At 43.6% G+C, this 27767-nt stretch overlaps 1 protein-coding gene and 2 pseudogenes across 1 annotated transcript in view; 1 reads left to right on the plus strand and 2 right to left on the minus strand.

Moving 5' to 3' along the window:
- LOC135520954 (focal adhesion kinase 1-like) overlaps positions 1–11209 on the minus strand; it is an 80479-nt pseudogene extending 69270 nt beyond the window's left edge.
- LOC135519834 (focal adhesion kinase 1-like) overlaps positions 11207–27767 on the minus strand; it is a 36273-nt gene continuing 19712 nt past the window's right edge. Inside the window, exons 5-8 of the mRNA XM_064945042.1 lie at positions 13053–13193; positions 12751–12828; positions 12435–12559; positions 11207–11213 (exon numbers count right to left, since the gene is read on the minus strand). Of these exons, the coding sequence (XP_064801114.1) occupies positions 11207–11213; positions 12435–12559; positions 12751–12828; positions 13053–13193 (351 nt within the window). The remainder of the gene's footprint in view (positions 11214–12434; positions 12560–12750; positions 12829–13052; positions 13194–27767) is intronic.
- LOC135520956 (cytochrome P450 2F3-like) lies at positions 17908–25497 on the plus strand (annotated as a pseudogene).

Raw genomic sequence — 27767 nt, forward strand, 5'->3', positions numbered from 1 at the left:
GTGTTATAATGACAAGGTAATGACAGAGAATAAGAGAGTTATACAACATGACATTACATTCAACTACAGTGATGCCTGAGCATATCTAGCATGGGTCTTCAGAACCTTATTCCCTATGTAGTGCACTACTTTCAACCAGGGTCCAAAGTAGTGCACTATATAGGGAATAGGGTGCCATTATATAGGGAATAGGGTGCCACAACAAGACTTCTCCCCAGTACCATCATGATCATATGGGGGGACTCGAGTTTCACACAAGCATCCCTCTATTCGTTCTGAGTGAGCTGTGTCAATGGGAGCATATGCACACAAGCCTGTCTGTCCCGTGCTCCACCCTGCTCCATCCACCCTCTCAATCAGCTCTTTATCTGACACTCACCCAGTAGTCATTAACATTCTACTGTGATGTGGGCCAGAGACTGGGGGAAGAGCTCTGTGACATTTAAACTGGAGAGATAGGAAGGAGAGGACACACACACACACACACGCACGCACGCACACACACACACACACACACACACACACACACACACACACACACACACACACACACACACACACACACACACACACACACACACACACACACACACACACTTGCACAGCTACAGTAACCTTGTGGACACACACACACACACACACACACACACACACACACACACACACACACACACACACACACACACACACACAGTCTTGCACAGCTACAGTAACCTTGTGGGGACACACAATTCAGTACCATTCAAAATCCTATTTTCCCTAACCCTGGCCCCTGGGGTGGCAGGTAGCCTAGTGGTTAGAGCATTGGACTAGTAACCAAAAGGTTGCTGGATCTAATCCCCTGGTTGACAAGGTAAAAATCTGTTGTTCTGCCCTTGAACAAGGCCACTGTTCCCCCAATAGGGTGTCATTATAAATAAGAATTTGTTCTTTATTTTTATTTTTTTAACCTTTATTTAACTAGGCAAGTCAGTTAAGAACAAATTCTTATTTTCAATGACGGCCTAGGAACAGTGGGTTAACTGCCTGTTCAGGGGCAGAACAACAGATTTTGTATCTTGTCAGCTCGGGGATTTGAACTTGCAACCTTTCGGTTACTAGTCCAATGCTCTAACTACTAGGCTACACTGCCACCCCAACTTAACTGCCTTTAACTGACTTGCCTAGTTAAAGGCAAGGTTAATAGTTAAAAAAAATATATATTATAATATTATATTATAATAATCCGTACCCTACCCTAACCTTAACCCAAAAACCAAACCTTAACCCTAGCTCCTAACCCTTAAAGTAATTCTAACACTAAGTTTAATCTTAACCCTAAACCTCCTAGAAATATCATTTGACCTTGTTGAGACTAACAATATGCCCCCAGTTGTTCAAATGTTAGTTTGTTTACTATTAGTTAAATAGTTAAACACGTCCACACACACACACACACAGGCCTGTGCCCACTGACACAGTGTTAAGTTGATAGATGGGGTGAGGATGTATTGCCAGAACCAGACAGTACTTGGCTGGATGGTGAAATGTAAACTTGGGTGTAATTTTGTGCCATTGGCCTGGTCTGATCCTGATGGTTGATTCATAGTGATGTTTTACAGAGCCGTCTGATGATAACAGACTGATGGTTGATTCATAGTGATGTTTTACAGAGCCGTCTGATGACAACAGACTGATGGTTGATTCATAGTGATGTTCTACAGAGCCGTCTGATGATAACAGACTGATGGTTGATTCATAGTGATGTTCTACAGAGCCGTCTGATGATAACAGACTGATGGTTGATTCATAGTGATGTTCTGATGTTTACAGAGCCGTCTGATGATAACAGACTGATGGTTGATTCATAGTGATGTTCAGAGCCGTCTGATGATAACAGACTGATGGTTGATTCATAGATGCCGAGCCGTCTGATGATAACAGACTGATGGTTGATTCATAGTGATGTTCTACAGAGCCGTCTGATGATAACAGACTGATGGTTGATTCATAGTGATGTTTTACAGAGCCGTCTGATGATAACAGACTGATGGTTGATTCATAGTGATGTTCTACAGAGCCGTCTGATGATAACAGACTGATGGTTGATTCATAGTGATGTTTTACAGAGCCATCTGATGATAACAGACTGATGGTTGATTCATAGTGATGTTATACAGAGCCATCTGATGATAACAGACTGATGGTTGATTCATAGTGATGTTCTACAGAGCCGTCTGATGATGATAACAGACTGATGGTTGATTCATAGTGATGTTTTACAGAGCCGTCTGATGATAACAGACTGATGGTTGATTCATAGTGATGTTTTACAGAGCCGTCTGATGATAACAGACTGATGGTTGATTCATAGTGATGTTCAGACTATTCATAGTGATGTTTTACAGAGCAGACTGCATAGTGATGTTTTACAGAGCGTCTGATGATAACAGACTGATGGTTGATTCATAGTGATGTTTTACAGAGCCATCTGATGATAACAGACTGATGGTTGATTCATAGTGATGTTTTACAGAGCCGTCTGATAACAGACTGATGGTTGATTCATAGTGATGTTTTACAGAGCCATCTGATGATAACAGACTGATGGTTGATTCATAGTGATGTTTTACAGAGCCATCTGATGATAACAGACTGATGGTTGATTCATAGTGATGTTTTACAGAGCCGTGATGATAACTGATGATAACAGAGCTGATGGTTGATTCATAGTGATGTTTTACAGAGCCGTCTGATGAAACAGACTGATGGTTGATTCATAGTGATGTTTTACAGAGCCGCCTGATGATAACAGACTGATGGTTGATTCATAGTGATGAGCCATCTGATGATAACAGACTGATGGTTGATTCATAGTGATGTTTTACAGAGCCGTCTGATGATAACAGACTGATGGTTGATTCATAGTGATGTTCTACAGAGCCGTCTGATGATAACAGACTGATGGTTGATTCATAGTGATGTTTTACAGAGCCGTCTGATGATAACAGACTGATGGTTGATTCATAGTGATGTTTTACAGAGCCGTCTGATGATAACAGACTGATGGTTGATTCATAGTGATGTTTTACAGAGCCGTCTGATGGTTGATTCATAGTGATGTTTTACAGAGCCGTCTGATGATAACAGACTGATGGTTGATTCATAGTGATGTTCTACAGAGCCGTCTGATAACAGACTGATGGTTGATTCATAGTGATGTTTTACAGAGCCGTCTGATGATAACAGACTGATGGTTGATTCATAGTGATGTTTTATAGAGCCGTCTGATGACAACAGACTGATGGTTGATTCATAGTGATGTTCTACAGAGCCGTCTGATGATAACAGACTGATGGTTGATTCATAGTGATGTTCTACAGAGCCGTCTGATGATAACAGACTGATGGTTGATTCATAGTGATGTTCTACAGAGCCGTCTGATAACAGACTGATGGTTGATTCATAGTGATGTTCTACAGAGCCGTCTGATGATAACATAGTGATGTTCTGATGGTTGATTCATAGTGATGTTTTACAGAGCCGTCTGATGATAACAGACTGATGGTTGATTCATAGTGATGTTTTACAGAGCCGTCTGATGATAACAGACTGATGGTTGATTCATAGTGATGTTCTACAGAGCCGTCTGATGACAACAGACTGATGGTTGATTCATAGTGATGTTTTACAGAGCCGTCTGATGACAACAGACTGATGGTTGATTCATAGTGATGTTTTACAGAGCCGTCTGATGACAACAGACTGATGGTTGATTCATAGTGATGTTTTACAGAGCCGTCTGATGATAACAGACTGATGGTTGATTCATAGTGGTGTTTTACAGAGCCGTCTGATGATAACAGACTGATGGTTGATTCATAGTGATGTTTTACAGAGCCGTCTGATGATAACAGACTGATGGTTGATTTATAGTGATGTTTTACAGAGCCGTCTGATGATAACAGACTGATGGTTGATTCATAGTGATGTTCTACAGAGCCGTCTGATGATAACAGACTGATGGTTGATTCATAGTGATGTTTTACAGAGCCGTCTGATAACAGACTGATGGTTGATTCATAGTGATGTTTTACAGAGCCGTCTGATGACAACAGACTGATGGTTGATTCATAGTGATGTTTTACAGAGCCGTCTGATGATAACAGACTGATGGTTGATTCATAGTGGTGTTTTACAGAGCCGTCTGATGACAACAGACTGATGGTTGATTCATAGTGATGTTTTACAGAGCCGTCTGATGATAACAGACTGATGGTTGATTCATAGTGATGTTATACAGAGCCGTCTGATGATAACAGACTGATGGTTGATTCATAGTGATGTTTTACAGAGCCGCCTTACAGAGACTGATGGTTGATTCCGTCTGATGATAACAGACTGATGGTTGATTCATAGTGATGTTCTACAGAGCCGTCTGATGATAACAGACTGATGGTTGATTCATAGTGATGTTTTACAGAGCCGTCTGATGATAACAGACTGATGGTTGATTCATAGTGATGTTTTACAGAGCCGTCTGATGATAACAGACTGATGGTTGATTCATAGTGATGTTCTACAGAGCCGTCTGATGATAACAGACTGATGGTTGATTCATAGTGATGTTTTACAGAGCCGTCTGATGATAACAGACTGATGGTTGATTCATAGTGATGTTTTACAGAGCCGTCTGATGATAACAGACTGATGGTTGATTCATAGTGATGTTTTACAGAGCCGTCTGATATACAGACTGATGGTTGATTCATAGTGATGTTTTATGATAACAGAGATGGTTGATTCATAGTGATGTTTTACAGAGCGTCTGATGATAACAGACTGATGGTTGATTCATAGTGATGTTTTACAGAGCCGTCTGATGATAACAGACTGATGGTTGATTCATAGTGATGTTTTACAGTTTTACAGAGCCGTCTGATAACAGACTGATGGTTGATTCATAGTGATGTTTTACAGAGCCGTCTGATGATAACAGAACAGACTGATGGTTGATTCATAGTGATGTTCTACAGAGCCGTGATGATAACAGACTGATGATTCATAGTGATGTTTTACAGACTGATGGTTGATTCATAGTGATGTTTTACAGAGCCGTCTGATAACAGACTGATGGTTGATTCATAGTGATGTTCTACAGAGCCGTCTGATGATAACAGACTGATGGTTGATTCATAGTGATGTTTTACAGAGCCGTCTGATGATAACAGACTGATGGTTGATTCATAGTGATGTTTTACAGAGCCGTCTGATGATAACAGACTGATGGTTGATTCATAGTGATGTTTTACAGAGCCGTCTGATGATAACAGACTGATGGTTGATTCATAGTGATGTTCTACAGGTGCCAATAACTTAACCCCCCCCAAACAATGTGAACCTAAATCTAGTCCAGACTGCACCAATATATCAGCTAGATATAACAAACCACATCACTCTTCTATGTTATGCCCTTACACAACAACAAAAAGACAATTCAGCAATGCTCTCTGGTCTAAAAAACATCTGGTTTCTAATCCAATGTACAAGCTCTGCTGTTGTGATATGTTTGAGACACACCATGTTGTCTGCAGTTGACGTGCTTTCCTTCCCACGTGTGACAGTAAACCTCCACCAAGGATAGAAAAACCTCCTCAGGTAGTTCTGTCGTGGTGCAGCAGTCATAGAGCTGTGTCCCCAGCAGGGCACTCTAACGGGACAATGACTAGGGATGGGTCTAAATGTCACACTATCCCCTACTGTATATAGTGCACTACGTTTGACCGGATCCCTATGGGCCCTGGTAAAAAATAGGATAGGGTCCCATTTGTGACTCAACCTAGGCATTGCCAGATAGGACCAGAAGACTATAACATGTAATGTAGCTTGTATGGTGCTCCAACAGCCCACTAGGACGTGGTGAACATTGTGTAGGAAGAGGGAGCCATATGTACTTTCACTATTCTACTCATACTATGTGTTCAGCTCAGAGTGCTCATATCAAAGGACATGTCAGACATCTAGCTGACTGATGGGCTGTCAATCATCACAAGTATTCTACTGACATCTCTGCAACCTGTCTGTCACCACTGCATGCACTAATAAACCAGTCAATTATGGGATAGTTAACATGGCAGATACTCATTTCAGTAAAGGCTTCTGTGTGGAAAACTGTTTTGTTACCATGGCAAAGACCAACAAGACAACGTATCAACAGCTTCACAGTCCCAGTACAATACCAAACCTCATCTGACCCCAAACCTCATCTGACCCCAAACCTCTTCTGACCCCAAACCTCATCGGACCCCAAACCTCTTCTGACCCCAAACCTCTTCTGACCCCAAACCTCATCGGACCCCAAACCTCTTCTGACCCCAAACCTCTTCTGACCCCAAACCTCATCTGACCCCAAACCTCATCCCCCAAACCTCATCTGACCCCAAACCTCTTCTGACCCCAAACCTCTTCTGACCCCAAACCTCAACCTCAAACCTCTAACCCCAAACCTCTTCTACCCCAAATCCCCCCCAAACCTCTTCTGACCCCAAATCTCTTCTGACCCCAAACCTCTTCCAAACCTGACCCCAAACCTCTTCTGACCCCAAACCTCTTCTGACCCCAAACCTCATCTGACCCCAAACCTCTTCTGACCCCAAACCTCTTCTGACCCCAAACCTCTTCTGACCCCACCCCAAACCTCATCTGACCCCAAACCTCATCTGACCCCAAACCTCATCTGACCCCAAACCTCTTCCGACACCAAACCCAGGAGACGTGAAAAGAGAGTGTGAGAAGGTCCTACCTGAGACACATGCAACCCTTGTCCGGACCCCCATCCAGACGCTTCTCATGGTTGGAGACTCTGTGGAATACAGGTTTGAACAGATGAGTGCTGTACATTTCCCTGTGAAAGGATGGTTTCTCCAGTCACCAGAAAACAGAACAGAAAGACAGACTGGCCTGTCCACACTGTGGCACTATGACTAGGCTCTGTTAGACAGTTCCAGGACCATTCCATTCACTGGCAGGGCATGTTTGGCAGGGGTGCTGCTGGGGGATCCCGATAAGTAGGCCCATCAGCACTTCCAATAGGATATGGTTAAAGGGTTGGGGGGTCAGAGGGGCGGGAACTCAAAACAGGGTCAGAGAAATTCCTCCTGATTCTGCCAAAAATAAGCAGTAGGAGGGGAGCAAGGCTCGTGTTGGTTTTCAGAGCACCTGACTGAAACATGATATGCTGCCTGGAAGAAACTTTCCAGATGAGAGAAAGAGAGAGAGGATATAGAGAGGAGAGATAGAGAGAGGAGATATAGAGAGGAGAGATAGAGAGGAGAGATAGAGAGGAGAGATAGAGTGGAGAGATAGAGAGAGGAGAGATAGAGAGGAGAGATAGAGAGGAGATATAGAGAGGAGAGATAGAGAGGAGAGATATAGAGAGGAGATAGAGAGAGGAGAGATAGAGAGAGGAGAGATAGAGAGGAGAGATAGAGAGGAGATATAGAGAGAGGAGATATAGAGAGTAGAGATAGACAGAGGATATATATAGAGAGGAGATATAGAGAGGAGATATAGAGAGGAGAGATATAGAGAAGAGATATAGAGAGGAGATATAGAGAGAGGAGAGATATAGAGAGTAGAGATAGACAGAGGATATATAGAGAGGAGATATAGAGATAAAGAGGAGATATAGAGAGGAGAGATAGAGATGAGAGATAGAGAGAGGAGAGATAGAGAGGAGAGATAGAGAGGAGATATAGAGAGGAGATAGAGAGAGGAGAGAGAGAGAGGAGAGATATAGAGAGGAGATATAGAGAGGAGATAGAGAGAGGAGAAATAGAGAGAGGAGAGATAGAGAGTAGAGATAGACAGAGGATATATATAGAGAGGAGATATAGAGAGGGGAGATATAGAGAGGAGATATAGAGAGGGGAGATATAGAGGGGGAGATAGAGAGGAGATATAGAGAGGAGATATAGAGAGGAGAGATATAGAGAGGAGAGATAGAGAGGAGAGATAGAGAGAGGAGAGAGAGAGGAGAGATATAGAGAGGAAAGATATAGAGAAAGATATAGAGAGGAGAGATAGAGAGGGAGAGATAGAGAGGATATATAGAGAGTAGAGATAGACAGAGGAGATATATAGAGAGGAGATATAGAGAGGAGAGATATAGAGAGGAGAGATAGAGAGGAGATATAGAGAGGAGAGAGACAGAGGAGTGTTATAGAGGGGAGATATAGAGGAGAGATAGAGAGAGGAGAGATAGAGAGAGCAGATATAGATAGAGAGAGCAGAGATAGATAGAGAGGGGAGAGATAGAGAGGAGATATAGAGAGGAGAGATAGACAGATGAGAGATATAGAGAGGAGATATAGAGAGGAGAGATAGAGAGAGCAGAGATAGATAGAGAGGGCAGAGATAGAGAGGAGATATAGAGAGGAGAGATAGACAGAGGATAGATATAGAGAGGAGATATAGAGAGGATAGATAGAGAGAGCAGAGATAGATAGAGAGCAGAGATAGATAGAGAGGGGAGAGATAGAGAGGAGAGATAGAGGGACATAAAAAAAACATAAAATTCAACCTACCAATTAGGATCTGGCTAAAAACACTTGAATCAGTCATAGAGCCCATTGCCCTTTATGGTTCACCAACCAAGACTTCACAAAATGGGACAAACATCAAATTGAGACTCTGCATGCAGAATTCTGCAAAAATATCCTCCGTGTACAACATAGAACACAAAATAATGCATGCAGAACAGAATTAGGACGCTTCCCACTAATTATCAAAATCCAGAAAAGAGCCTTTAAATTCTACAACCACCTAAAAGGAAGCGATTCCCAAACCTTCCATAACAAAGCCATCACCTACACAGAGATGAAACTGGAGAAGAGTCCCCTAAGCAAGCTGGTCCTGGGGCTCTGTTCACAAACACAAACACACCCCACAGAGCCCCAGGACAGCAGCACAATTAGACCCAACCAAATCATGAGAAAACAAAAAGATAATTACTTGACACATTGGAAAGAATTAACAAAAAAACAGAGCAAACTAGAATGCTATTTGGCCCTAAACAGAGAGTACACAGTGGCAGAATACCTGACCACTGTGACTGACCCAAACTTAAGGAAAGCTTTGACTATGTACAGACTCAGTGAACATAGCCTTGCTATTGAGAAAGGCCGCCGTAGGCAGACATGGCTCTCAAGAAAAAATAGGCTCACTGCCCACAAAATGAGGTGGAAACTGAACTGCACTTCCTAACCTCCTGCCCAATGTATGACCATATTAGAGAGACATATTTCCCTCAGATTACACAGATCCACTAAGATAAACTCCCATATCTACTGGGTGAAATCCCACAGTGTGCCATCACAGCCACAAGATTTGTGACCTGTTGCCACAAGAAAAGGTCAACCAGTGAAGAACAAACACCATTGTAAATACAACCCATATTTATGTTTATTTATTTTCCCCTGTGTACTTTAACCATTTGTACATTGTTACAACACTATGTATATATACATAATGACATTTGCAATGTCTTTATTCTTTTGAAACTTCTGTATGTGTAATGTTTACTGTTCATTTTTATTGTTTATTTCACTTTTGTATATTATCTACCTCACTTGCTTTGGCAATGTTAACACGTTTCCCATGCCAATAAAGCCCCTTGAATTGAATTGAATTGAGAGCCAAGTTAAAAAAGAGAAAGGAGAGAGAGGAGAGATAGGAGAGAGAGAGAAGAGATAGAAGAGATAGGAGAAAGAGTGAGATATAGAGGAGAGAGAGAAATAGAGGAGAGAGATAGAGGATAGAGAGAGAAGAAATAGAAGAGATAGGAGAAAGAGAGAAGAGATAGAAGAGAGAGATATAGAGGATAGAGAGAAAAGAGATATAAGAGATAGGAGAGAGATATAATAGAGGAGAGAGAGAGATAGAGAAGAGATAGAGAGAAGAGATAGAAGATAGAGGAGAAAGAGATAGATAGGAGAAAGAGAGAAGAGATAGGAGAGAGAGAAGAGATAGAAGATAGAGGAGAAAGAGAGAATAGATAGGAGAAAGAGAGAAGAGATAGGAGAGAGAGATATAGAGGAGAGAGAGATAGAGGATAGAGAGAGACATGTACTTACTTCGGGGTGGACTTTGGGATGGAAGGTAGCGCTCTCTCTCCCTCTGTTGGTGATTGTTAGAGGGAGTTAGATGTCGGGTTAGCTGTACAGTTACAGTCCATCAACAGGATCCATTCTACTGCCCACAGTCACACATTCATCATTATTAATATCATTTCATAATATGATATATCAAATATGTAACATTCTTTCATTTATGACCCTAAAGCAGAGAAGAGTCTTACTGTAAAAATATTATGCCAATTACAACATTTTTACCACACCTATAATCTGACATGAAAATCAGTTACAAAACATATGAAGTCGTGGATGAATGTGGGCTCACTTACTGACGAATGTATATGTTTCATAGGATTATGTTTTACCTTTTGGGTTTGCTTTATAGACGTGTATCGTGTAATTGATGTGTAATCGATGTGAATATAGACGTGCATCGTGTAATTGATGTGTATATAGATGTGCATTGTGTAATTGATGTGAATATAGATGTGCATTGTGTAATTGATGTGAACATAGACGTGAATTGTGTAATTGATGTGAACATAGACGTGAATCGTGTAATTGATGTGTATATAGATGTCCATTGCGTAATTGTTATTTATTGATGTGTTTGACAGGTGTGTATTGTGTAATCGTAAATAACAATGTGTTCTTCATGGACACACCTGTATAAGTAAAGGTCAAATAAATCCTATTACATCTATCAATCTGTGACCCTACAATCCAGCCTCAGTGCAGTGGAGTCTGGAGCTCTTTCCACCACTGCTCTAACACAGTCATGTCCATTGTCCACAGTACACAACACAGCAGCATGTCAGTCTGAACTTCCACTACATAGAGGAAAAGGGGAATGTCTGCTCACTGTTCAGACGTTCGCTCTTTCTCTGTGTCGGCCTTGTTATTATCCAGATCCTGTTGTTATTGTGGGTGGGTGTAAAACCCCTTCACTCAGTGTAAAGGTGTCAGCAGCAGTGTTAGCGTACCCTTTTGAACGCGGACGATGAAGGACTGGGAGACTCCGTTGACCAGGCGACAGTATCCATCTATCAGGTCTGCCATGTTCTCTGCCGTGTTCAGAGACGCTGTGGTCACCGTCAGAGGCTGCAGACACACACAGATACACGGACAGACAGTCAAACAGACACAGTCAGTCAGACGGTCAGTCAGACAGTCAGTCAGACAGTCAGTCAGTCAGACAGAGAGACAGACAGACAGTCAGTCAGACAGTCAGACAGAGAGACAGTCAGACAGTCACAGACAGTCACAGACAGTCAGACAGACAGAGTCAGACAGACAGTCAGTCAGACAGTCAGACAGTCAGTCAGACAGACAGTCAGTCAGACAGACAGACAGTCAGTCAGACAGAGACACAGTCAGTCAGACAGTCAGTCAGACAGTCAGACAGACAGTCAGTCAGACAGTCAGACAGAGAGACAGTCAGACAGTCACAGACAGTCAGACAGACAGAGTCAGACAGACACCGTTAGAGAGTCAGACAGACAGACAGACACAGACGGACAGACAGACGGAAAGACGGACGGACGGACGGACGGACGGACGGACGGACGGACGGACGGACAGACAGACAGACAGACAGACAGACAGACAGACAGACAGACAGACAGACAGACAGACAGACACAGACAGACAGAAAGTCAGACAGACACAGTTAGACAGTCAGTCAACAAAGAGGCTTCATCAGCAGGACTACCTCCTCCAGCTGAGACCTCCAGTTAGGACAAAGCACAGCACATCAAAGGAGAGAAGTGAGAGGACGAACACACACACAGTCCATCGACGAACCCATGCAGGGAGGAGTATGTTTTGCTAGTATCAGGGGTGGAGAATCCCTTAGTGGTCAATCAAGTGTTTACTGCTCAGAGTTCCTGATCTGTCAACCAGCCACAGTGCTGGAAATAACTTCACTGAGGCCACTGCAGGGCAGGTTACTGAATTCATACATGCTCACACACACACATGCTCACACACACACACACACACACACACACACACACACACACACAGCAGACACAGACACAGACACAGACACAGACACACACACAGACACACACACACACACACACACACACACACACACAGACACAGGCACAGACACACACACACACACACACACACACACACACACACACACACACACACACACACACACACACACACACACACAGACACACACACACACAGAGACACAGGCACACACACACACACAGAGACACAGACACACACAGACACAGACACAGACACACACACACACACACACACACACACACACACACACACACACACACACACACACACACAGACACAGACACAGACACAGACACAGGGGCTCCAGCCACATTGAGCAGCAGCATCCCCTGGCGCACCTTGTCCTCCGTGCTGGAGTACTGGATGGTCTGTACCTGGGTGAAGTTGGCCAGATGTGTCGGCTGAACACAGACAGAACAGAAAACACAGAACGAAACATCCATGGTGGTTATCATCTTCCTGGCTAGCCTGAACGTCACTGACCAACTGAATAAGACCTGAATTGGGTAGGAAATGCAATTGTACAAAATGTGCAGAAGAATGTTAATAAAAGGTGAATAAAGGAAAGGCTTAATAACTCAGCAGTACTCACAGTTGAGCCTTTGTCTGTCAGGTAGCTGATGCCCTCCTCAGGTCCAATGGCAAGCTCCACAGAGATAATCCAACTGGACTAGAATACAGAGAGATGGACACAGAGACAGACAGGACAGACAGAAAAACAGAGGAAAGAAGCAACAGTGTTTAATATGCCCAGCAGGTGTCACTGTGAAACACGTCATGAAGGCTACTGAGCTGAGCTCTTCCTATCTGGAAACCTGCCAGCCAGGGTTTCCCTGAGGACAGCCAACCGTTATCACAGTGGGATGGTGAAACGTCTGTCACTAGCCTACTTACCCCAAGGGCACATTTAAAACATTCCTTGTCGAATCTGTAAATGGGAGACAGGATCTCAAAGAACTTGTGAATGCTCTGTTCATCGTTTAGGTTGGCAAATTGTTTGAAGGTCTGCTGGATGAGTTTCCTTAGTGGTTTAGCCTTGGAGAGTGGAGAGAGAGAGATACAAAGGGTAAGGACTCCTACATGTCTTGGTAAGAAGAAAGTTACTAACAACAAATAAAGACAGAGGGTAGGAAAAATTGAACATCCTTATCAATTATAAGGCTACACCTACAAATAGTGATTACCAAAACATCATCAACACAACTAAATGATCATACAGTACGTGTTTGGATTGACTCTCAACACAAAGTCAACTCTGAGCAGTATAATTCCTTAGAAGAGTCATTCCTCAGCATCCTATCAGATGACTCATAGACACATCCACACCAGGAGCCTCTGACATCACAGCCCAATAATGAGTCATGACAATAAGATCATCTGCATCCTGTGAAAGCAGACACTCTGTCTCTGCACCTTCTCCTCCCATCACTCCCAATAATTACAAGCATTCCAAAGAAAAATCACTAACAAATCACAAATCTATGCTTTGAAATTCAAAAAGTGGAAAAGACAAATAGCTGAATCTAATCTGATTTTCTAGGATGACGACACTTCATTTGATCCTTGAAAGCATTTTCACGAATCTGAAATGGGTAAAAAAAACAAGATGTTGTAATTATGTAAATATTAACTTGGAGGAGCATCAATTATGAACCGCCTAAATGGATAACAGAAATCAAGGTAATTAGTCACTTGATGGGTTCTGGGATCCTGTATGAGTGCTCTCCTGTGCACATCTCTACACAACAAATTCATCTCTGTCAGTCTGCTCAATTAGTGTACAAAGCCTACTGAGTAAACCATACATTTTCAGTTGCGTCTCGGTATCATTCATGGTGTTTCATAAATCAAAGCCTTATACCAGTTATTCTCAGTTGCTGTGTCTTACACATACAGATGTAGGATCGTAATTTGACCAGTATTGCCGAAGCGAAATAATCCTACAGCAACAGGATTTGACCGTTTAGTCCATAATGTTGCGTGATCGGTGGAAAGGCTATTAGCTGGCCCAAATGAGGCTACATGAAAAGTGCAAAACTGTTAATATAAATCAGTTTTCAGAATTTACCTCTTTCCCAAAAACGTACAGAAAAACTTAGTCTACTTCTCTGCTATTTCAATCTGAAATCAGAATACAAATGTATTCTACCAACCAAATTATAGCACTGGGGGAGGCATACAGCTCACCCCAACTCATTAAACTAACCCGCTATAACAACTAACTAACCAAATTATAGCACTGGGGGAGGCATACAGCTCACCCCAACTCATTAAACTAACCCGCTATAACAACTAACCAAATTATAGCACTAGGGGAGGCATACAGCTCACCCCAACTCATTAAACTAACCCGCTATAACAACTAACTAACCAAATTATAGCACTGGGGGAGGCATACAGCTCACCCCAACTCATTAAACTAACCCGCTATAACAACTAACTAACCAAATTATAGCACTGGGGGAGGCATACAGCTCACCCCAACTCACCCCATCTCATTAAACTAACCACCCCATCTCATTAAACTAACCCGCTATAACAACTAACTAACCAAATTATAGCACTGGGGGAGCCAAGCTCAGCCTTCGTGTCCTCCTGGGTCACACAGTGGGGAAATACAAAGCCAAGCTCAGCCTTCGTGTCCTCCTGGGTCACACGGTGGGGAAATACAAAGCCAAGCTCAGCCTTCGTGTCCTCCTGGGTCACACGGTGGGGAAATACAAAGCCAAGCTCAGCCTTCGTGTCCTCCTGGGTCACACGGTGGGGAAATACAAAGCCCAGCTCAGCCTTCGTGTCCTCCTGGGTCACACGGTGGGGAAATACAAAGCCCAGCTCAGCCTTCATGTCCTCCTGGGTCACACGGTGGGGAAATACAAAGCCCAGCTCAGCCTTCGTGTCCTCCTGGGTCACACGGTGGGGAAATACAAAGCCAAGCTCAGCCTTCGTGTCCTCCTGGGTCACACGGTGGGGAAATACAAAGCCCAGCTCAGCCTTCGTGTCCTCCTGGATCACACGGTGGGGAAATACAAAGCCAAGCTCAGCCTTCGTGTCCTCCTGGGTCACACGGTGGGGAAATACAAAGCCAAGCTCAGCCTTCGTGTCCTCCAGGGTCACACGGTGGGGAAATACAAAGCCCAGCTCAGCCTTCGTGTCCTCCTGGGTCACACGGTGGGGAAATACAAAGCCAAGCTCAGCCTTCGTGTCCTCCTGGGTCACACGGTGGGGAAATACAAAGCCAAGCTCAGCCTTCGTGTCCTCCTGGGTCACACGGTGGGGAAATACAAAGCCAAGCTCAGCCTTCGTGTCCTCCTGGGTCACACGGTGGGGAAATACAAAGCCCAGCTCAGCCTTCGTGTCCTCCTGGGTCACACGGTGGGGAAATACAAAGCCAAGCTCAGCCTTCGTGTCCTCCTGGGTCACACGGTGGGGAAATACAAAGCCAAGCTCAGCCTTCATGTCCTCCTGGGTCACACGGTGGGAAATACAAAGCCAAGCTCAGCCTTCGTGTCCTCCTGGGTCACACGGAGGGGAAATACAAAGCCAAGCTCAGCCTTCATGTCCTCCTGGGTCACACGGTGGGGAAATACAAAGCCAAGCTCAGCCTTCGTGTCCTCCTGGGTCACACGGTGGGGAAATACAAAGCCCAGCTCAGCCTTCGTGTCCTCCTGGGTCACACGGTGGGAAATGTAAAGCCAAGCTCAGCCTTCGTGTCCTCCTGGGTCACACGGTGGGGAAATACAAAGCCAAGCTCAGCCTTCGTGTCCTCCTGGGTCACACGGTGGGGAAATACAAAGCCAAGCTCAGCCTTCGTGTCCTCCTGGGTCACACGGTGGGGAAATACAAAGCCAAGCCTTCAGCCTCCTGGGTCACACGGTGGGAAATACAAAGTCCTCCTGGGTCACACGGTGGGGAAATACAAAGCCAAGCTCAGCCTCCTGGGTCAGCCTTCGTGTCCTCCTGGGTCACACGGTGGGGAAATACAAAGCCAAGCTCAGCCTTCGTGTCCTCCTGGGTCACACGGTGGGGAAATACAAAGCCAAGCTCAGCCTTCGTGTCCTCCTGGGTCACACGGTGGGAAATACAAAGCCAAGCTCAGCCTTCGTGTCCTCCTGGGTCACACGGTGGGGAAATACAAAGCCAAGCTCAGCCTTCGTGTCCTCCTGGGTCACACGGTGGGGAAATACAAAGCCAAGCTCAGCCTTCGTGTCCTCCTGGGTCACACGGTGGGGACATGGCTCAGCCTTCGTGTCCTCCTGGGTCACAAAATACAAAGCCAAGCTCAGCCTTCGTGTCCTCCTGGGTCACACGGTGGGGAAATACAAAGCCAAGCTCAGCCTTCGTGTCCTCCTGGGTCAAACGGTGGGGAAATACAAAGCCAAGCTCAGCCTTCGTGTCCTCCTGGGTCACACGGTGGGGAAATACAAAGCCAAGCTCAGCCTTCGTGTCCGTCCTCGTGGGTTTGTTCGTAGGTGTAAAGACAGTAACAGTATCAAGCTATGAACTGCATTTTTACTCATCTCCTTTTTGATCAACCTTTTAGTGTTTAGTGAAGTTTATAGTTTGGTGAAGTTTTTTGCACACAATGAAAAACGTCCTAATAAGTTGGATAAGTTAGCGAGAATGAGGCGGGCGAATGGGCGTCTCATCGTCAATCAGCAATCTGAGGGGCACATTTCATCACTGAGAACTTCCACGGCTATCAACAATGGAAGGAGGACTTTGCTTCTCAAAGTGGATTCTGTCCATACCATAAACGTGGCTTCCAAAGCGTCTCAAACAGCCAGCAGAATGGAGTATTACCACGGTATATGGAGTATTATCACGGCCTTCAGTGAGCATGGAAGTGAACCGGGTGAGGGGTATGATCTTTGTACGTCTGTAACTTTCTCACACATCATTATTCACGGTTCATCCATGATTCTCCATAACCATGGTAGTATCCACATTCACGTAGAAGTGTTAGGAAACACATATCTATTCTTCTTTACAATAAAAGTGTTTACAATACCATTCATTTCTATTGGGCACAAAATGATCTGAAACACAACCAAAGCAAATTGCGAAAGCATCCAACACGTTTGTAGAGACACAAGCTTGATGTAGTCATTGCGTGCTAGGAATATGGGAACAAATACGCAACTTTTGACTACTTTAATACACTTATAAATACATTTGTCCAAATGCTTTTGTTTCCCTAAAATGGGGGGACTATGTAGAAAAAGTGCTGTAATTTCTAAACAGTTTGATATGGATGAAAACCCTAAAGATGACAGTCTGCACTTTAACCTTATAGACATTGTATCATTTCTAATTCAACGTGCTGGAGAACAGAGCCAAAACAACAAACAATGTGTCGCTGTCCAAATACTTCTGGACCTCACTGTCCAGTAACGAAGTCGTCCTGAATACATCTGACCTGTTTTCCACCCTGGTCATGGGCCTATAGTCATTTCAAAATACGCAGAATTGCAGGAAATTATGTTTAAAACAGTAAAAAATACAAATAAAAGTTTTAAAACAGAGACAGACAAAGTATTAGATATTATTCCTTTCCACTCCTGGTGATTTCTGCACTGTCATCTGCTTTGGTAATGTTGGCCTCAGATTCTAAAAAGCAGGAAGGGATTGGGGTGAAGGTGCAATCTGTGTAAAGTATGTCAGCACAACTCAGCAGCCAATCACATAATCCGTTGTTCACTTCTGTTCCAGTACAGTAAGTTCCAACACACACCCTTATCTCTGCAAACATCTGCATCACACACACACACTCAGTCAGGCAGGCAACAGAGACAGAGAGCAACACAGAGAGAAGGAAAACACTAAAGATAGGTAGGTGGGTTAAAGAAGAAACAACAACAACGAAGATTAAGTATGTAAACACGGTTATGTGAGCTATTGGATCACTCCAATATGGTATCCTTCCGTGCCGCAGGATACTTTCCGAGTAAGGATTTTCAGGTTAGTCCAGGAGTCAATTCCGATTTAATTAGAAATTCCATTTCAATTCTTGAATTCACTTCTGAAGTGGAGAATTTTTTTTAATTCAATTTTGTATTTTTTTTCAGTTATGGAATTTGACTTGAATTGAAATTAGATTTTTTTTAATTTGGAAGTGAATTATAATTTAAAAAACATTTGATCTTTGATTTAATATTTTACATTTCCCAGTTAATGGAATTAATGCACAGTAGTATCAATAGTATCAAAATGTTCTGTGGGATTTGTAACCTAATAATCTACGCTCTTAGAAAAAATGGTTCCAAAAGGGTTCTTCGGCTGTTCCCGTAGGGTAACCCTTTTTGGTTACAGGTAGAACCCTGTTGGGTTCCATGTAGAACCCTGGGGAAAGGGTTCTACATGGAACCCAACAGGGTTCTACCTGGAACCAAAAATGGTTCTTCACAGGGTTCTCCTATGGGGACAACCGGAGAACCCTTTTAGGTTCTAGATAGGAATACATTCTTAGAAAAAAGGTACTATCTTTCCAGTATAGCTACTGTAGGCTGTCTGAACAGTGACATGATGAGCTTGAAAGCCTGAGGGAATTCAATTTTAATTTGTGGAATTGTTGTGGATAATATTGAATTGGGAATTCAATTATTGGAATTTACCAAACACTGGAATTTTGAGGAATTTAATTATCTCCAAATTAAAAAACTGACCTGAATTTTGAATTGAATTTAATGTAATTTACAGGGAGAGAGAATTGAATTAGAATTGAATTTGTAGGATTGACCACAACCATGGTACTGCGGCTGCCCCCTTAAATAGCTGCAGTCGCACCACTTCCACCTCGTGTCCTTATTCGAGGCGCAGTAGATCACTGACAAAAAGGATTGGAGTAATCCAATACCTCCCATAACCATGGTTACATACTGTACGTAGCCTTTGTTAAGTAGCACTATATTGGATCACTCCAATATGGTATCACAGTATCAGATTTATCAGTGAACTAGTCTTTCGTCAGACAAAGACCAAAGTCCAGTCCGGACTGAGCTCAGAGCAGTCATGGTTGCTGTGTCCCTCCGCCCCTTCCCAGGGAAGCAGATACAACACCATGAACAGCCCTCCTGACCACATAGATGGGGTCAACATGTGCTAGACAGCACCGAACTGGCCGAGGCGCAAATGTCCAAGAGGGGAACTCTGAGCAGGTCCCACAAGGTAGTAACTCCTCCAAAAGAATGCACCACCACAGCAAAAGGCCGGCCAGCCGAAATGCTGCAGTAACAACATGAGAGTCTGTTCAGGTAGGCCCTGGCCCAGAACTCTCTCACCCTAGCAAACGAAAGCCGATAAAACCTTTTGCATTGGCTGCGTCTGTGAAATTAAGAGTCCATTGCCCCAGCCGAGCACAGCACGCTGGGGAAGCCCCTAGTTAACCAGCGACAGTGCGAGAAGTGTATGTGGACAACTGTAATGGCCAGTTCACACGTCACTCAGACAGAACCATTGTCCAGAACGAGGGGTTAGGATGGAGGTTGACACTCCTTTCATCTGAACCCATTCAGAAATATTCAGTCAACCAGGGCTTCAACACCAGAAGACCCTGAGACATAGGCACCAGAACTGATGAGGTACCGGCAATGGAATTGGAGTTCGTAGCCCCCCAGCAATGTATTCAGTACCCATGGGAGCTCCACCTGCCTCTCTCAGTTTGCTCTGTGGGACCGTGAGAGGCTGCCAAGGCCGGCGGCAAGAACGTCAAATCAAATGAAAGTGTATTGGCCACATACACAGTTTAGAAGATGTTATAGCGGGTGCAGAAAAATGCTGTAGGACAGGGAGAAAGCACATGAAGACTAAATTAGCCTAGCTATCTGGCTAGCTAACATAGCTAGCTATCTTGGCCAACTAGCTTCTCAAGGTTTGATGGAGTCAAGACAGGTACTTCATAATCATATTGGATGATAAACAACCTAGCTATGACAAGCTAGAAGTTAGTCTACTAGCGCAAGTCCGTTCGGTTGGTTACTGCCTCTCCCTCCCTCCTTCTTGCTCCTGTTTCACTTGCTCACAGTACACTCACTACAAGGCCCCTCGTCTTCCTCGCAAGGCCCCTCCTCCGCCTGCTCTCCCTCACGCTGTATCAGCTCTGGTGAATAAAGTAGCTTACAAATGGACTTTTCTGCTGCTTCCCTCACTCTGATCTGACCACGTCTATACGGAACTGGTCGTCCTCGGGTCCTTTCGGAACAGGTCTCTTGTCTACATTGAAAAATCTATTTTTGCATATTTGGCCGGGTGGGAAAGCCCAAGGTCATTTCGGAACAGGTCTCTTGTCTACATTGAAAAATCTATTTTTGCATATTTGGCCGGGTGGGAAAGCCCAAGGTCATTTCGGAACGGGTCCAACCTTGTAGACCTCTACTTGAGGCCCAACATAACAATCCCTGTCACGAAAGACAATGCCAGGAACATCGTGAATGATGTCACAGAAACTGGACTTGGGCCAAAAATAGGATGCTTTTTAAAACTTTTATTAACTGCTAAAATTAACTACAGTACCGGTTGGAATTTTATTTTTCCGCTGTTTCATACCCAAAACTGAACCGAGACGCCAAATTTGCAATACGTACCGAACCGTGGGTTTAGCGAACCGTTAAACCCCTAGTAAATACTTTATATTAGCTATGTCAAGAGTCCAGTGTATAAACACACCGTGTGTATACACACTAACATAAAATGCAATGTAAAGTAGTAATTATATTAGAATGATAACATGTCAAGAGTCCAGTGTATAAACACACAGTGTGTATACACACTAACATAAAATGCAATGTAAAGTAGTAATTATATTAGAATGATAACATGTCAAGAGTCCAGTGTATAAATACACAGTGTGTATAAACACTAACATAAAATGCAATGTAAAGTAGTAATTATATTAGAATGACAACATGTCAAAGGTCCAGTGTATAAACACACAGTGTGTATACACACTAACATAAAATGCAATGTAAAGTAGTAATTATATTAGAATGATAACATGTCAAAGGTCCAGTATATAAACACACAGTGTGTATACACACTAACATAAAATGCAATGTAAAGTAGTAATTATATTAGAATGATAACATGTCAAGAGTCCAGTATATAAACACACAGTGTGTATACACACTAACATAAAATGCAATGTAAAGTAGTAATTATATTAGAATGACAACATGTCAAAGGTCCAGCGTATAAATACACAGTGTGAAAACAGTATAAAAGGAGGTGTCCAGTGTTTAATGTCTCTATGCAGGGGACGGCAGCATTGGCCGGGTGTGTTTCAGATTGACTGCTGGGCTCCGCCTTCAGAGACGCAGGCCGCTGCCTGTGGACAGAGACACCTTGCCTTTCTCACAGCGAAACACCATACTGGACATGGTAGTTTCTCTCTGTGTAACACCGGCAGTGTAATAGAGCTGTATGTGAGTTTGTAAGGGAAAAGAGGATGGGGTTGGAGGGGGACAACAGAGCACCCAGATGGAGAGGCTAGCTAGCTGCTCCAAGCTATTGAATAGCTGTGGGTATACGTCTGGCCTATACACTAAGACACAGCTCTTACCTAGCAAATCGTCTCAGGAATGCGCAGAGAAAGAGAAGAGGTGGAAGTAGCACCGCTGCAGCTATTTAAGGGGGGCAACATAACCCGGTGCAGAGGACTAATCAGAAAATTCTTACTCTGAATGTATCCTGCCGCGCAGAAGGATACAATATTGGAGTGATGCAATATAGTACTACATAAGAAGAAGAACATTAACAAGAGACGTTGTTGTTTGTTTTGCAGGCTGGAACAATGGAGATGTGTAGTAGCGTGGTGTTGGGAGGCCTGGTGTTGTTGCTTCTACTGTGGTTGTTCAGGCTGAGGAGACAGAGACATGTCCATCTACCCCCAGGACCCTGTGCCCTGCCGCTGCTAGGCAACCTGCATCAGATTGACAAACAGGCCCCCTTCAAGACACTCACCAAGTGGGGTGGTGTGTATGGGCCAGTGATGACAGTGTATCTTGGGCCCCAGCGAGCCGTGGTGCTGGTGGGGTACGGGGCAGTCAAAGAGGCTCTGGTGGACCAGGCTGAGGATTTCACAGGACGAGCTCCTATCCCCTTCCTGGTCCTTGTTACCAGGGGATACGGCCTGGCCATCAGTAATGGGGAGCGTTGGCGCCAGCTGCGTCGTTTCACCCTGACCACGCTGAGAGACTTTGGGATGGGTCGTAAGAGGATGGAGGAGTGGGTACAGGAGGAGAGCCAACACCTCATAGACAGTCTAGGCGCCACTAAAGCCGTGCCCTTTGATCCTCATCCATTCCTGAGTCGCACCGTGTCCAACGTCATCTGCTCCCTGGTGTTCGGCCAGCGCTTCGGCTATGACGATGACAACTTTCTGCACTTGCTCAACATCCTCTCAGCTGTACTGCGCTTTGGAAGCAGCCCCTGTGGACAGCTGTACAACATCTTCCCCTGGCTGATGGAACAACTGCCTGGTCGGCAGCAAGTCGTTTTCGCCAGATGGACGAGTTGAGAGGCTTTGTGATGAAAAAGATCCACGAGCACCAGGAGACCATTGACCCAGGCAACCCTAGAGACTTCACAGACTGCTTCCTCACCAGACTCAACCAGGAGAAGGATGTGTCCTCCTCTGAGTTCCATTACGAGAACCTGGTGTCCACAGTGTTGGACCTCTTCCTTGCAGGAACAGAGACCACCAGCACCACTCTCAGATATGCCTTCATGCTGCTCCTCAAATACCCCGACATTCAGGAGCACGTTCAGCAGGAGATCGACACAGTGATTGGCCGACAGCGCGTCCCTCAGATGGAGGACAGGAAGTCCCTCCCCTTCACAGAAGCCGTCATCCACGAGATGCAGCGCTTCCTGGACATCGCCCCATTGAACCTCCCGCACTATGCCACCAAGAATATCTCATTCAGAGGGTACACTATCCCTCAGGGCACCGTGATCCTTCCAATGCTGCACTCTGTTCTGAGAGACCAGGACCACTGGGCCACGCCCACAACCTTCAATCCCAATCACTTCCTTGATCAGAACGGAAACTTCCAAAAGAACCCCGCCTTCTTGGTTTTCTCTGCAGGTAAGCGTGCCTGTGTGGGAGAGTCTCTGGCTCGTATGGAGATCTTTCTGTTCCTGGTGTCTCTGCTGCAACATTTCTCCTTCTCCTGCCCTGGAGGACCTGACAGCATTGACCTCAGCCCAGAGTTCAGCAGTTTCACTAACGTGCCGCGTCACTACCAGCTCATCGCTACACCCCGCTGACCAGGAGGGGAATTGCAGCCGAACTACAGGAGGAGTACTCAGGAGGAGGAGTAGAGATGAGGGAGGTAGGGACAGCACAGGAGGTTGGTTCCCATATGTCTGATGCCATTTCATAAGCTTGTTCCAGCCATTATTATGATGAGCCGTTCTCCCCTCAGCAGCCTCCACTGAGGGACGGGTGTCTGTTCTTTTGTTTGTTTTTCATGACAATGTGATGCTTTGTGATACTTTGTGATGTGTGTTCTTTAACAACGAATGATTGGAGATTTTTCTCGTCAGTATAGTTGGATCAGGAGAAACTCAGGGTCCTGGGAGTGAAGTCCTCTTTGTCCTTGTCTTGTCGTGTCCCGTGTATATATATATTTACATATTTTCTTCGCATATCTTTATATATTGTTTTTTCCAGTAAAAATCTCAACTTCAAAACACTCTCCTGCAACCCACCTCACCAAGAAAAAAAATAAGTATTATTCACCTCAAATCTGAAATCCACAAAGAAGCTAGCGTCAGTTTACTGGCTAACGTTAGTATTCAGCTAACCACGGTTGGTGGTCATCAGCTGTCCTTTAGCCTGAAAAGTTATCGTCAGTTTTGTACAACGCGACTCAGACCAGAGCCTACCGGACCTATTTTCTCTCCATATCCCCAGATTTCTACCGCAAGCTCTGGACATTTACACCTGGATCTTGCAGCTAGCTAGCTGCTATCCGAGTGACTATTGCCTATGTCAGTCCTGGAGCAAACATCAATTATTCCGGAGCTAGCCAGCTAAAGAGTTCCATCAGCCACTCCTGGGCTACAATCACCTATCCGGACCGGTTTTACTGCCGACGCGGAGCCCCACCGGGCCTTCACGACTGGACTAGCGACATCAAACATCTCCAATCCAAATCTACAATTGGCTTCCTATTTCGTAAAAAAGCATCCTTCACTCATGCTGCCAAACATACCCTCGTAAAACTGACCATCCTACCGATCCTCGACTTCGGCGATGTCATTTACAAAATAGCCTCCAATGCCCTACTCAATAAATTGGATGCAGTCTATCACAGGGCCATCCGTTTTGTCACCAAAGCCCCATATACTACCCACCACTGCGACCTGTATGCTCTCATAGGCTGGCTCTCGCTTTATACTCGTCGCCTAACCCATTGGCTCCAGGTCATCTACAAGACCCTGCTAGGTAAAGTCCCCCCTTATCTCAGCTCGCTGGTCACCTTAGCAGCACCCACCTGCAGGTATATCTCTCTGGTCACCCCCAAAACCAATTATTCCTTTGGCCGCCTTTCCTTCCAGTTCTCTGCTGCCAATGACTGGAACGAACTACAAAAATCTCAGAAACTGGAAACACTTTTCTCCCTCACTAGCTTTAAGCACCAGCTGTCAGAGCAGCTCACAGATTACAGCACCTGTACATAGCCCATCTATAATTTTGCCCAAACAACTACCTCTTCCCCTACTGTATTTATTTATTTTGCTCCTATGCACCCTGTGCTTCTACACCTGCATTGCTTGCTGTTTGGGGTTTTAGGCTGGGTTTCTGTACAGCACTTTGAGATATCAGCTGATGTAAGAAGGGCTATAAAAATACAATTTGATACATTTTGATTTGATTTGATTATTTCTACTTTGCACATTCTTCCACTGCAAATCTACCATTCCAGTGTTTTACTTGCTATATTGTATTTACTTCGCCACCATGGCCTTTTTTTTGCCTTTACCTCCCTTATCTCACCTCATTTGCTCACATCGTATATAGACTTATGTTTCTACTGTATTATTGACTGTATGTCTGTTTTACTCCATGTGTAACTCTGTGTAGCTGTATGTGTCGAACTGCTTTGCTTTATCTTGGCCAGGTCGCAGTTGTAAATGAGAACTTGTTCTCAACTTGTCCTACCTGGTTAAATAAAGGTGAAACAAAATAGTGCTGAGCGATTAGTGCTTTTTGAGGTCAGTTCGGTTTCATAATTATTTTTTTAAATCACGGTAAAAAAATGTTTTAACATTAAATATAGTATGTGGGTTGAATGCTGTAACACAGAATAACACCATGAATAAAAGTCCCATGATGGTAGTGATGCCCATTACTGCTGATCCCTTATTAACCATCATGGATTCACAGTACCTCACTTTAATAACATATTTCAGTTGTTGTGTCTATTACATTTGTTTTATTTGATGACTTTATTATTTCATTCCAAGTCATCATCTCATCTGTACAGAGCTGCTGTCTATGCTGTCTGACAAAATCACTATTTTAGTAGTTCTTTAAAGTAAATAAGGCAAACTTTTATGACTGCTGAACACCAATGATCAATCACTTAGATCATGTATATTCGGGTAGAGATACAGTATACGTATCACAACTTCTGGATGTCCTTTGAGTGGTGGGCCATTCTTGATACACAAGGGAAACTGTTGAGCATGAAAAACCCAGCAGCTTTGCAGTTCTTTACACGAAGCAATGCACCGGACACCTATTATCATACCCCGTTCAAAGGCACTTGAATATTTTGTCTTGCCTGGTGCTGTGGCATGAAATGTTGTCAGACGGTTATTGTCAAGCAAAAGACTGCCGGTCTCACGGTAGTTGACAGTTCATTAACATAAACAAGTTGATGTGTGCCTTCGGAACATCCGTATTTAAAAAGTCTAATAAATCAATTTATTATACACCATCACAATAAATCCATGATTTATTTTAGTCAGGTCTAAAAAGACATTATGATCCGAGTAAAAGTATTCCAGAAGAACAGAATCTGAGTTGCTCTTCTGTATGTTATGTGGCTAGGCTCCATGCCATAGGCTGTAGGCTTGTTCATTTAACTGACAACATATGCTTAGAAGTCCCATGCCATTATTGTATATATGATTTAATAGTTAGAAGAATAGAATGTAACTGAGCTGAATAAAATAGAAATGATATTTTCCCCATTCCGGAGTGAGTGTGCATATGAAGTGGCTGTGTCGAGCATAAAAGTGAACATTTGAAACAGGTCCTATTCATTAGATTTAGAGTTACTTGGCAACTTTAGCTGTGAATGATACAAACCTTAAAATGTCTTAGAAATCAAAACATATATTGGCTGCATGATGTGACTATAGGCTATTGATGATCTGAGAAAGTCACAAAAATAAAGCTTGTGCTCCATTCCTTACCTCAGGCTGTTCTCTCATCAAGTCATCATATTTATACCCAGCAGACGATTCTCAATTGAAACTTGTCTTTACTGAGATGTCAAATTAGTTTAGATTTAGAATGTCCCATTATCAAATGGGCAGGAACAGGAACAGGGGAAAATACATGTCATCCATATGCACTTCAATAGTGAATGGAGGCTGTGCACTCGCAATGTTTAGTCTTTCAATGATGCCAGAAACCTACTTGGGTTTTATAGCAGAGCTGTGCTTCATGTGATATTCTGCCCAAACTCTGTATGCCATGGCCTCTCTAACCCCGTTCCTGCAGCTACCCAGTGCTTACATTTGGAAACCTAGTGAAAACTCTTCAGGAACATCGATAGTAACATGTTTTTGCAATTAAACATTTTTCACTAAATTGTTGACAGCCCCTTTACATGCTTGAGAAAGGAATGAAAGAGAGAGAGGAGGAGATGGAAACGCACAATGGTGAGATATTCTGTATAGCTAAAGGTAATGTCACCCAATTAATTAGGAAAAACACAAATAAAATCACTATTATTAGGCTATTCCAAATCATACAAAAATGCTGATGCTGCACAATCAATGAACCAACAGCATCACCAACAGCATCACTTAAGGCTTATGTGTTCACTACCAGACTCATAATAGAAATGTTGGAGCGTAGCATAATGTAACCAGTACATACAGTATGCATAATGATACAGTCCACACTCAAAGGCCGTTACTCAACTGTGTCATTTTGGAGTATAGAAGAGCCCATTAATACCAAAGATGTTAAATCAGTTTCTTTGATGTTTTTCTGCCATGTGTAATATGTGGTTGGCTATATATTGTATAACAGCACAATCATCATTTTAATTCAGTTTTTTTTCAGGTTTGGGCTCATAAACCTCAGATTCAGATTATACATATTAATAATATCTATGCATATGCATACACTCTAATAAGCATATGGGTGTTCTGAATTAATCATCACCTTATAAAGCATTGTAAATTTCGTTGCAATAGGCTATGAAATAATATCCACAACAACCATGTTTTACACTCAGTTTCAACCTGCTTTTGCACTTCTTTCTTCAAATTGATGATCATGATGCTGTTTTGATGACCAGGGTTTGATTTGATTTTTTCCATTGCATTTGCATTGATATTAGAGTGGTTAGAGGGACAGTAGAGCCC

This window comes from Oncorhynchus masou, chromosome 29 (assembly GCF_036934945.1).
Source record: "Oncorhynchus masou masou isolate Uvic2021 chromosome 29, UVic_Omas_1.1, whole genome shotgun sequence".
Lineage (NCBI taxonomy): Eukaryota > Metazoa > Chordata > Actinopteri > Salmoniformes > Salmonidae > Oncorhynchus > Oncorhynchus masou.